The sequence below is a fragment of the Hypomesus nipponensis genome, chromosome 11, assembly GCF_054491055.1.
Source record: "Hypomesus nipponensis isolate SF chromosome 11, ASM5449105v1, whole genome shotgun sequence".
NCBI classification, from domain to species: Eukaryota; Metazoa; Chordata; class Actinopteri; order Osmeriformes; family Osmeridae; genus Hypomesus; species Hypomesus nipponensis.
The window spans coordinates 10,621,878-10,634,273 of record NC_140371.1 but is presented as its reverse complement, the minus strand read 5'-3'; the positions used below and the strand labels follow the sequence as shown (position 1 = coordinate 10,634,273).

The following is a 12,396-nucleotide window of genomic DNA, read 5'->3' as shown; positions in this document are numbered from 1 at the left end:
TGGATGAATCCACATGAGAAACTGGTTAGTGTGAAAAGTTCAGGAGCTAAGGCACTCATTTTTGTCTTTGTCAGGTCCTCTCCCTCTCCAACTATTGTGACCACCCTTCAGAGGGTTTGGGCCACACGGCTTGAAGAGGAAATTTGAGGTATTTGAGTCAGTGAATTTGCTTCTGCTAATTTAGCCCTACAGAAGCCTTGAGTCTATTTCCTGTAAACAGCAGGTGCTACTAATGTTTAGGACACATAAGTATATGCAGTGTATAACCTGAGCACAGGCCAATGAGGGTTGAGTGTGGTTTGGGTTTTATTCCCGCCTATCGCCGTGAATTCTTTTGGATTGACAGCCTGACAGGAGTTAAGTGATGGAGCAGGTAATAACATGTCACTAAAGGTAAATCGAGACTAATGCCAGTGTGACGTTTCAGCTGCAGGGATCAGGGGACCGGGGACTTGGAGCTCCTGGGTCATTGACCCCTCTACAGGCTTGGGATTGAGAACGTGTGATAGACATTCATTTTCTCCTCCCCTGGCTACACTCAAGTTCAGACACAGGATGGATGGGATTCTTGACCCCTCGTGTCACCTATAGCGTGCTTTACTGGTCGATGGTTCAGAGCTTGGCTGTCACCTAAATGCATCTTATTTATTGATTTTGATACGTGATATTAGTCCGAGACAGTCGCTTATTGGTTTATGGAGTGGCATATCGGAAAGAAAGAACTGTGCCGTGTTTGAATGAAGTCCAAGGAGCCGTTTCAGTTTTAGAACACAAATACATCCATTTTAATTTGAGAAAATACAAAAAGAAACCATGTACAATTTATGTACAAACTTTTTGTACAAGACAGTATATTTATCAGCAGATTATAATTGACAGAGTCAGGTAGATCAACTCAGCACCATCAAGTTCTCCATTTATCCATTACTGCGTCAACAAATCCAAACAAATAGACTGCGATGTCAAACTCAAGTTTTCTGACGATGTGCCAAAGAATCCGATATGTGAGGAGAGAGAACAATGTCCTGAATTTTTTCTAAACTGATAGGCAGCCTAAAAAAGTCTGCATTTTCAATTTTTCTCAAAATCAACATGAGAAATTGCCAAAAACAATTTCAACTTGTTAAGACTTAACACCCCCCCCCCACACACACACACACACCCCTGCTCCAAAATATTATATATTCTATTACATCTAGTACAGTTTCCAGCAAATAAGTTATTATATCCATCCTTTACAGCAAGAAACTAGATCAACAAAAAAAAGTGACATACTGAAACAGTAACGCGTGAAGCTTCATATTCTTCACCTTAAGTGGACAAGAACATCCGAGGACATGGACACGTGATCACGCACTCATGAAACAGCATGTCTATGTGCTCTGCGAGCATCTTTCAGTCATTCTTATCGAACCACACACACACACACACACGTAACATGGTTCAGTAACCTTCCCTGCACAAATGTACTAACAGACAAGTACGACAAGCGTGTATGATCTTGTGTAGTTTCTAAACAGCTAAAACACCTGTGTTTAAAGTATCCTAAATGCCACTTCTCGCAGTAGTGGGCCATCAACCGGGTCCTCCTTCTGGACTTTGAGCACTGCCTGGCACTCTACTGGCATGGAGGCATTGGAGGCTTGGATGTTCTCCATGACAGTATGAGACGCCGTTTCTGTACGTCCCTTTCTGAGGAACTCAGACGCCACTCACTCTGAGTGAGCCTGTGAATGACTGAATGATGCTTGTTCAACAAAACTTCTCATGGCACTTCAAAACACTCTAAAACTTTAGAGGCATACATTGCAACGACTTAAAACATCTAATACAAACGTATGATATGGTAAACAGCAGTATCTTAACATTGCAGAGTGTTTGTGCTGTAAAGGGAGAAATATGAAAACCTCAACATGAAGGAGCGTGTCTTTTCCCAATGGGGTCAAAATGTTCAATTTAAATCGAGTTTGTTGCGCAATTTGGGGTACAGAAAGAAAAGAACATTCAAAAACAATTAAATGTCTTGAACTATTCTGAAAAAGTGTATGTTACTATGAGAACCATCTAATATCTGAGTATTGTAGTTTAAGAAAAAAAAACTGTAAACAAATTATAAGCAGTTGTGACCGTCTTTAACAAACCATGAATATCATTATGGTAACATAAAATGACAAGAGCTGACAAAATGGAATGTAAACCCTGATACAAAATATTTTTACAAGAACACTAAGTTAAGGATGTTCTTTCTTTTGATAAACCTTTGCTGAATTGGTGCTACCGTGCATCTCCATCCTTGTGATGTTTGATAAACCAGGTGAAATTACTCCTGTGTTTGTCTTATATCCTTAAAATATGAATCCTCAAAGAGGATTGTGAATCTTTTTTTGTTTTTTTTTTACAACAAAAGCAAAACAATTTGTCAATTCTATTCATAGTGTCATTGCAGTATCAAATATTAAATTATTATTGTTGAGCTAGCAAGTTTGTCATTAACAACCCAATTATACATACATTTTACTCACATTGTTTTGTAAAATAAAACTACTTGCTACAAAGTGTGTCAACAATGTCATCACAATTCAAAAGTTCACTTTAGGACGATGTCTATGAGGCTTCAGTATAGTCTTACCATACCCAAAAAGACAAGACATTAAAGCTCAGATCAGTTTGCTTGAAGAAGAAATGTGGTCTATTATGGGCTGAATTTACACATTAACATATTTAGCACAATATATGTACTTTTTCCCCTTCTAATAACATTACTTCATCAATACATTTTCTTTAGTGTTCATAATATCATGGCTGATTTCTCCAAACACCCCTACTGCAAAGAAGTAGTATCACTTTCATACATTGTTCAAAAGGACAGTTTAGAGGATGTTTTTGAATGTTACAGTATGCACATTGTATACATCAGTGTCTTCCCCCTCGGTAAAAGACCTAATTTAGGTCAAACATTGGTAATGAAGTTATCAGTTTCACTGTCAGAACCAAAGGAGTGGCTAGGTGCCTTAATACACTGATGTTGTGCTCTTTGTCCAATAATTACTTGGCATCCCCTCAAAGTCCTACCTAAATCGGATGTGAAAAGTGTAACTCATTGCAGTGTTTCATTAGCATGGCCACAGATAATCAGTAACATTAATAACTTTGGGTTAGTTCAGTCATGTCCGACACAGTAGTCTAAACAACTATTCTTCATCATCTGCAAGTTGGAAAAAGGGTTGAACACTAACATGTCTGAAGTGCTAACGTTTATTCACGTAGACAACAAATCCTCATACTGCATACTAATCTGCAATTGTTTATTTTGATGGATTGCTTTACTGTAGCGCTTTTGAGTAGGTCACTATGTATAAAAATAAGTACAAAATGATTATGCTTATGGGTATAAAATAAACATATTCATGTAGAAATCCAACACATTTGGAGCGACATTTTGTTTCTTGAGAAACCCTTGCAAGGCCATACCCTATCCATCCCATGCCTACTGTCACTGCCAGGGTTGTTGTTGGATCAACTCAAGCATTGCCTTTGGCAAAATACACCGTCATGCCAAACAGTACGACACAAGCCCAGACAATGTCAACCAGTGCTTCCCATAGTTAACATGAGGCAAAGGTTGTGTTCTAACAAGCTATGATTGAGCTGAACTCCTGTAGCTGAACTCCTGAGAGTTTGAGAGATTTGTGACATCTGGATTGGCAGCGGGGAACATCCAAGCTATATTCTGCCCCCTTGCCAACCCTGTGCCAGGCAGTGGCTTTGACCAAAGGAGGACCCATAGATGCCCACTTCATGCAATTGGTGGCATTTCTTTTTACAACAGATAGACGGACATAACATGTTTTTCTTCTTCAATCCCAATCTTACCATACTAGGATATTGTGGCAAGAAAGTTTTTTAATGGATGCGTCCGCTATTTAGGAGATACTGAAATTCACATTAATTTGGCTCAATCATAGCTGGTTCTTAGTCTAGTTCTTGGACTCAAAAGGTACATATCGAAGGCATGTTAAGGGACGTTTCGTGAGTTGATCCACAACCCTAGGACAGATCTGGTTTCTCAACTAGGACTTTCATGTGTGACCTTTTGATTCCCACATGACGTTCCCTCAAAGGTTGCAGCCTCTCTCTCTCACACACACACACACACACACACACACAACACACACACCTTGATGGAGAGATGACTAAGCTCACGAGTGCGTCTTCAAAGCTACCGTGTACACACATGGCGTGGACGAGACACTGTACTCCTGAAGAGGACTGGGCAGTTTGCTCCTTTTCCACTCATTTGTTCAGGCCAAGTTGATCAACCACACTACTGTTATAGAAGGACTCAGGCACATAACATGCGATATAGGAGCTCGGAACCGAGTTACAGACATCCTGATCCATTAGGAGACGTCACCAGGACAGATGTAGGTGCGCTACAATCTGTTGGGCCATTTTACACCAACGCTGTGTCACTCTGTTGAAAAGACGACAGATTAGCTTTTAAAATCAGTCTGCTGTGCTGATGCACTCTATACGATGACTATTCAGTGGCGTGATGTACAGTGGTGTAACCTTAAGCAGTGACAGAGCAGACATTTCCAGGTGAACACAACAGAGTACTATGACTCCAAAGCCAGAAATTTTTCTTCCTTCAGCAGATTTGGGGGAACGAGAGAGGGGAGGGGGGGGGGTTGACACTTTCTGAGATGTTGAGGGGAAACTCAATGTTTCAAGTTGAATTGTTGGATGTGACACAGTCAGTTTTAGTGCAAATAGAACAGAAGCAGACAGGAGAGGTGAAACAGTAAGCCAGTTGGGTCGAGATGACATGTCTCAGTGAATCTTTGGGAGATGAATATGATAAGCTTACAGATGCGACCCTCGTCCTACAAAACCAGTTACCTCAGCCATGGATTCTGGTCACACGAAGAGGTGAACTATTGCAAAGAATTACAGGAAGTACTTTTTTTCCATCGCTCGACTCTTAAAATAATTTCAAAAAGTGCTATGGATGCTGTACAATCCTTAGTTGATTGTCATTATGTACATCTCTATGGATACATGAATAAATAAAACATTGTTTAAGAGCATGGAAGTAACATTAAAGGTATACACATAGAAGGTCCCTTCCAGTTTCTGTGTTCATCTTAAACCTTTGATCTGAAACGAGTGAGAAAGAATGACCTGTCATCTGCACCATCATCTTCTCATTCCCTTGTCGTCATCTTCCAAATAGGTTCCAGACTTCTCACTTCTCATAAGTCATCAAAGGTTTTTTATTTTATATTTTTATATATTTTTTTATTTTTTTCAGCATTCATCTTCAACTTCTCTGATTGGTGGAATCAGACTGCTAGTGGATTTGTATTGGTTGACTTGGTTGGCCATGTGAGTGCTCATGGGCTTGATCTGAATGTTCCGTGGGTAGGCATTTTCTGGTTCATCTGTAAACCATTTCTTTTCTGAAGAGGAACAACAAAAGAAAAAGATCAAATGTTAGCATTAGGGCAATTAGTTCAATGTGTTCTTGTTATATCGGGTTGCTGACAATGCATGCATGTTTCTTTGTCAAATTAATCTACTGTTTACTCGATTCCCAGTACAGAATGTACACTATCTGGCCACAATTGTGGACACCTGCTTGTCAAACATCTAATTCCAAAAATATGAGCATTAATGGAACTGGTCCCCACTTCGCTTCTAACTACCTCTACTCTTCTGTGAAGATTTTCCAAAAGATGTAAGAACATTGGGAACAAACTGTGCATCATTCAGCCACACCCCATAGCCTCACCCCATAGTGAGGTTGGGTAACTTAGGCATTTCTTATGGGATTGAGGACAGAGATCTGAACAGGCCAGGCCAGTCAGATTGCTCCACACAAAACGTTATAAAACATTTCTGTATGTGCATAGGGGCATTAACCATGGGGGCTGTTTTTCCAATCTGGTATCAAGCATTTTGATGCTCATATACACAGTTTTTTAAATTAATGAGTCGTGTCCCAGGCCACGATTGTCCAACCTATCCTGTGTGACACAGAACACAAATTAAACTTGTGCATTTGTGGAGCATGGATGTCCGATGTCAAATCCAAATTCAAGAGATAGGTTGATTGACCAAGCCCCCACCTTACTCGAAAGGAAATCTCAATGCATATAGAATTTGTTGCTTGAAACTTTGTGGATGAATTTACTTGTGGCTGAATAAAGGCAAATCCTGCATACAATTTTCCCAAATGCAAAGCCTTCCCAAAAGAGTGGAAGCAGTTATAGAATGCTCAGTGGAATCAATTTAATCACAATGTCCATGATTTTGGAATGAGAGCTTTGACAACCAGGTGTCTGTGTAGTGTACATAGAGAATGTCTATGCAGTAGTAAAGTTGGCATGGGGGACTGTATGCCAACAGTCAGAAGTTTGTAGACTCCTTTCCCTTCCCTTCCACATCCATCTAGAATGTCATTTTCTTTCGAGGTGTAGCTGTAATCTGCAAATGCCGGGCACACCTGTATGTGCGTACGTGTGTATGTGTGTGTGTGTGTGTGTGTGTGCGTGTGTGCCAGCAAGCTTCAGGCTGCTGGATGGTGTGTTACAACATGTGCGTTTGATGTGTAGAATTGTGCCTGAGGTGAAGCAAGATGTCTGCCATCGCTCTCTGTTCCCCTGAGTTTTACTGGTGATAGTTAGTGATGTCGCCTGAAACCACCTTATCAGGGCACAGAGTTGGGAACGTACCCACTCATATCCCCCCTTCAATTTAGCCTTTACATTTGTCACACCAGCCACTGTGACGGATAGGGGAGGAAGGGCCTACTTTCTCAAAGTTTTATGAAAAACTGTGGAATTTGGTAACATGAGAGGGTTGGGAGAAAACTTGACCTAGTTGAGGAATGATATATGGGACCTCAAATGCCTTTTTATGAGATATAGCAATGCCATGACACTTTGATGCCTGCTGATACTGAACGTAGACAATACTCAGAACACTCACACACAGCAGGAACATGGGACAGCTGTGGTGCAGTCATCGGATTACATTCAAGATGATGTACAACACTCCAGTCGCTCACACAATGCAAACCATCTCAACTCAAAATGTAGAAGTGGCTGATGAATGAAACAGATGATGAAATGATCCAAATGGACTGAAGGCAAAGGAAGAGAGAATTGTAGAGTGAACCAGGATACAAAGCACAGGATAGGGTCAAACTCAACCTCATGCATGGAGAGATGATCCTGAGCATGGGAGGGAGCGGACATCTTGCTTTTGGCACAAAAGCAACACTTGCATAAACTGCAGCGTGACTTGAACCCCCCCCCCCCCCCCCCAAAAGTAAAATATGAAACAATTCCCCCTGATCATAACAATCTCCACAGGTGACAGAGTTATGATTGAATCCCCACGTAAAGGTTGCTAAGACATGCAGAATCAGTAACTTGCATACCTTGGCCCATTCTATTCATCCTTGTTGCACTTCAGAAAGAGAGGTAATTAATCTATTGTAAGTGAATCTTTACAGACTATAAATTACATCTCTTTACAATACAGCATACAGTTAGCACTGATTTGACCCTGTAACACTATGGCCTGCATTTGCCATGAATAAAGGTCAATTATATCAATATTGTAAATGTACAATATTTCTTAAACATTAATTATTTAAATCTAGGTCCAATTGCTAACTTCATGCACGTGTCTTCTGTCTTTTATAAATATTGTGTTGGCAAATATGTGCTATAGTACTTTGCAATAAATATGTATGCTTATCTGAATTTATTGCAAGTTAAAATATTAATATGTAATTAAAATGTAACTGAGTTCTTATCAATTGAAAATTTAAACATAACTGAAAAAGCATTTGAGATCATGGACTTGGAACATGGACATGCGAGAATCAGCACTGCACACACCATAAACAGACAATTTATAATTATGTAACAGGATGTATACACCAATATCAATAGAAAAGAACCCAAATGACCATATATTCATACGAGCTACTTGTTCCCAGTTAAGTATGTTTATGGCTGCTTCTGTGTACAGTTAATCTAAGATTGATTATATGCCTGCCAGTTTATACATTATTAATTAAGCCAGTCGTAACCGTAAGGTGGATCTATAGATGTTGTTATACAATGAGGTTAAATGCGTATGGCTGCTATGGTAGCTGTAATGTAAGAGCAGGATCCACATGCAGATGGATGTGACAAACACACAACATGGCACAGAATCACACAAACAAATCACATCCAGTGACACTGTAACACATCAACACTAACTTAGCAGCTCCGCCATCACTGACTCCAACAGTGCCACACACAACAAAACACTCTCACCCATTTCTAACCTTACCAGACACAAACACGCACGCACGCACGGACCTACACGTGTAGACGCGACCCACACGACGGCACACAGCGACACCATCACCGGACGCAAGTGAACACCCACATGCTTAAGGCCAACGCGAGTCGCTGATCTCCGAGCGGGGGGGGGGGGGGGGGGGCACCTACTTCTGTTTGGCCTCCCTGGCCTTGCTGCTGCGGTTCTGCCGGTTGGTGGTGGGGATGGAGTGGACGGACGAGCTCTTCTTGCTGGAGGAATGGGAGGAGTGGGAGGAGTGCGACAGGCTGGTCCTGGACTGGCCCGCGTTGTGATCAAACTGCATCAGGCAGAAGATCAGGTCTGTGGGCACCAGCTCAAACTCGTACGGCGGATTGGTGATGACATACCTGCCGGCGGGACATGGAGAGGGGAACGGAGGGGCGTCAGGAGCGGTGAGGAAGCACCGCCAGGGTGGTTGGTTTTTCTACCACAGGATAGTTGACAAGTTTGATATGATGTCACTTTGCATGTTTTGTATTGTGCCTGTCATCACGCATGTAACAGGACAATCGGTCCTGCTTTCCCCCGATCGATACAGCATCTGTGTGTGGTGTTATGGTGTAGTTCAGGCTGTTTGTCTCTGAGGTGTGATGGTGCCTGGTCACATCCAGCTGAGTGCTAGCAGAGGAGTCTCACCGCTTGGTGCACGGGCTCGGTATGGTGAGGTGAGCGTCTCTCAATCTGTAGATCCCGAAGCACAGCATGTTATACGTCTTCAGTGCTTTACAGAATAAATCCCCATAGCAACCACCGTCCTGGAAAGAAAAAAAAAAAGAGAAAAGAGAAGGCAACATCAGGATGGGTTGAATTATTTGTGGAAACCGTAGAAGGAAAACAAAGGTTGCTAAGATGTTGAACGTTCAAATGAAGATATTTTGATAGATTGATGATATGTCATGGTGCCTGAGAAATGATCAAATGCCCTGTGAAAACTACTGTATAAACAAAGACAAAACCGAAATCAATGAATGCCATTTTAGATAAACCCAAGGTGACGGAAACAAAATGACAGTAACCAAACAAACGCAGCTTTTCCCCACACGGAGCCGAGCTAGCTTTGAATGACCTCCGTTCTTCACATCGTGTCGCGGCCCGCCTGCTGTGGAGGAGACGCGATGTGCCCGAATGTGTCGGCTTCGCTTCCACGTCCACTCACCCCCAAGTCTGCGAAGGGCCCGTCGTAGAGGGCCAGCTGGGCCACGCGACACCTGTCTCTGTTGGCCAGCGTCTGGGGGGTGCTGTAACCCCCTTGCAGGGCGTTCTCCTCTGCTAGCAGGGCCTCCAGCTCCGGTGTGGCCCCCCCTGTGACCAGGGTCCGGATCAGGGTGAGGATGTTATCATTGAAGTATGTCTGTGGGGGGAGAGAGAGAGAGACAGAGAGAGAGACAGAGAGAGAGAGAGAGAGAGAGAGAGAGAGAGAGAGAGAGAGAGAGAGAGAGAGAGAGAGAGAGAGAGAGAGAGAGAGAGAGAGAGAGAGAGAGAGAGAGAGAGAGGGGAATGCATAAGCAAACACTATTTGAGTCACTGGTAAAGAGAGAGATAGCGAGGAGGTGGATGGCAGCGCCCCGGTTATCTACAGCTCCCGGCGTTTTTTTTCACAAAGTTCTGAATAGGAGGTGAGGAGACGCCATAGGGCAATTATTGAAGGGTCCTTTTTGTTCAGTGCCACCGACGTAGCATAGATTGCATTCAACAAGGGAGTCCTCTACGCTGCTCTTAGACTAACGCTGTGGATCTGCAGTCCAGCACTGTTTGTATAACGAGACAATGAGCAACAGCATATGCACGATTGCATTGTCACGATTGCTTGTATTGTGAATTCTCGCCTCCCCGTGAAACAGCGATCGGACTTTGTTCTGGATGTCAGCTTGTGTTATTCCTACAGCCTGTCAGTCCTCCTGTTCTCTGCATGCAGAGACAGTCTGTGTCACTCTGGAACCGGGCCTGACTGGCAGCTCCCCTCCCCGGGCTCCTGACCGCCCCGGCCAGCCGGATGATGGATGAGTGCTGTCTATTAGCGGCCTCACCTCTGACCGGCAGCAGAATGCAGCCGGCGCCTGCTCTACTCTCCCCTGCTCTCAGTTCTGCTCTCTGCTCAGCCTCACTGACTGACTGAATGACTGACTGACTGGGTGAGCTGCTGGAATTAAGCCATCACAATGCCAGTGGTTGAAGAGAGAGGAGAAAGGTAGTGCAGGAGTGGGGGGGGGGGATATAACCCCCCCTCCCCGCCCCTCATCTTCAGATCAGTTACAGGGATGACATTGTCAGAAGATGAAAGTGGGGTTTTTTGAGAGAGGGGGTGGGGGGGGGGGGGGGGGGGGTGAGGCACCTCTGTGGCCCACCTTATGTGTCAAATGTGCCGTTGGGTAGAACTTCAGCGCTTACCTTGTTAAATGATCTAATAAGGCCCTTGAAAGTTTGATTTGTGACACTTTATATGAGGAGTGGCGACATCGACTTCCCTTTTGATGTCAGCGGAGCTGGCAGGGCTGTCTGATCAGGTTGGCATTTCATTTACAGACTTCTGCCGACTCGTAATGCTGGAGCTCGGCATCTAAGCCTACGATACCCTTTAAGTGCCCCCTTTACTCTGCTGGGAGTGCGCTGCCTCATATATCAACTGCAGGGATTCACGACTACCTCGACGCACACGGGGGGCAATGACTCATCCCAAAACAGATCATGGAGAGACAGCCAGTAAATGAGAATAGTGAGAGGACTGCATGCAAGCGGTGAACGCTGGCGTGCAGTCTTCTGGGCGTTGTCCCCCCAGTCTGCCTCAAGAACACTGTGTTTACTCCGACTCCATCTTGCATGTGTCCCACTTTCTTGCCCTTGCCGATGCTGCTACTGCAACCACATGTAACTCTTAACCCGCAGGGCTCAAACGCGGCGCCTTTGACAGTCAGCAAATGCCTACCGCCTAAATGGAGAAGGGGGATTTTCGAAGGGGTCAGCCCCGAAAGAGACGTGGTCGTATACTCACTGCACTCATGAGGGAGTCGAGTACACTGACAGCGAAGGCGGTTCCACAGGCAAATGGCTGTGTCAGGTACAGCTCTGTGTCCGGGTCGTCGTCATCATCTTGGTCCAAGAACTGAACATTGGAGTCGTTCACTGGGAGAGGAGAGTGCATTCCAGTCAGAGACATGTGCCACTAGGTCAGCGGGCATCAAACAGCCAGAAACACACCAAGACACCTGAGCATGCCAGAAATGATATCCATACTGATTTTCTTTTGATTAAGTGATTAACCCACTATGTTTTTATTGACCCCTGCAACTTGCATGATCTCAGGTATAGAGGCACTGAGTGGTGTTTGAAATTGGAAATGATGCATTTGGCAGAGTGACACAGCAGATGCACAGTACATTCTGAAATGTATCTAATCAAAAGCTTGCAGATTGAATCTCTATGTGTTGTGTTATAGATTTGATGTCATATTTCAATATGGACACATGGGAGAATACTGGTAAAATCTATATTTTTATAGATAATAAAATAAATATAAAAGAAAATATTGTGCATATATTATGAAAATTTCATGCACATGCATTCTGTAGTTTTTTTTGGATATCTCAGATTTGGCAATGTGTGTCACATCATCAACTGAGATATGCATCCACAGTATGTATTTACCTGCACCTGAAAGTCAAATTATTTACCAAAGAACATATTAAAATACACATCTACAACCATGTGAATGGAAATAAATATTCGGAAATGTTAAAACATTAAATAATCCAATATCAGTTGTTTATTTAATATGGGATTTAACCGTATGAAAACTCAATTGCATAAAACCACTTTGTAATGATTTAGATTTTACTAGAACATTCTGTCCTTTGCTTAACATTATTGTTTTCTTTCTGGCACCAATGGACAGTGATTTAAGGGAATGGTCTGAGATCCAACTATTTTAAAATCAGAAAATGATTCAAGTCTTTGTTTTACTCCTTCAAAATCTAAGCTTCAGAGATTAGGTCTTGACAAAAAAAAAATGAA

The 12,396-nt window shown here is 43.0% G+C and overlaps 1 protein-coding gene across 5 annotated transcripts in view; it reads right to left on the bottom strand.

The window, feature by feature from the left end:
- Positions 1 to 755: 755 nt before the first annotated feature.
- Positions 756 to 12,396, bottom strand: part of LOC146268055 (calcium-activated potassium channel subunit alpha-1a) — a 121,087-nt gene continuing 109,446 nt past the window's right edge. For 4 of the 5 annotated variants that reach the window (XM_084709279.1, XM_084709278.1, XM_084709280.1 and 1 more), the window contains 5 exons: positions 11,378 to 11,508; positions 9,545 to 9,739; positions 9,025 to 9,143; positions 8,517 to 8,735; positions 5,310 to 5,462 (listed from right to left, as the gene is read on the bottom strand). In XM_084709279.1, coding sequence (XP_084565405.1) covers positions 5,441 to 5,462; positions 8,517 to 8,735; positions 9,025 to 9,143; positions 9,545 to 9,739; positions 11,378 to 11,508 — 686 coding nt within the window. In that variant the 3' untranslated portion in view covers positions 5,310 to 5,440. Of the gene's footprint in view, positions 5,463 to 7,447; positions 7,477 to 8,516; positions 8,736 to 9,024; positions 9,144 to 9,544; positions 9,740 to 11,377; positions 11,509 to 12,396 lie in introns of all 5 variants that reach the window. The other variant, XM_084709283.1, reaches the window with a different exon arrangement.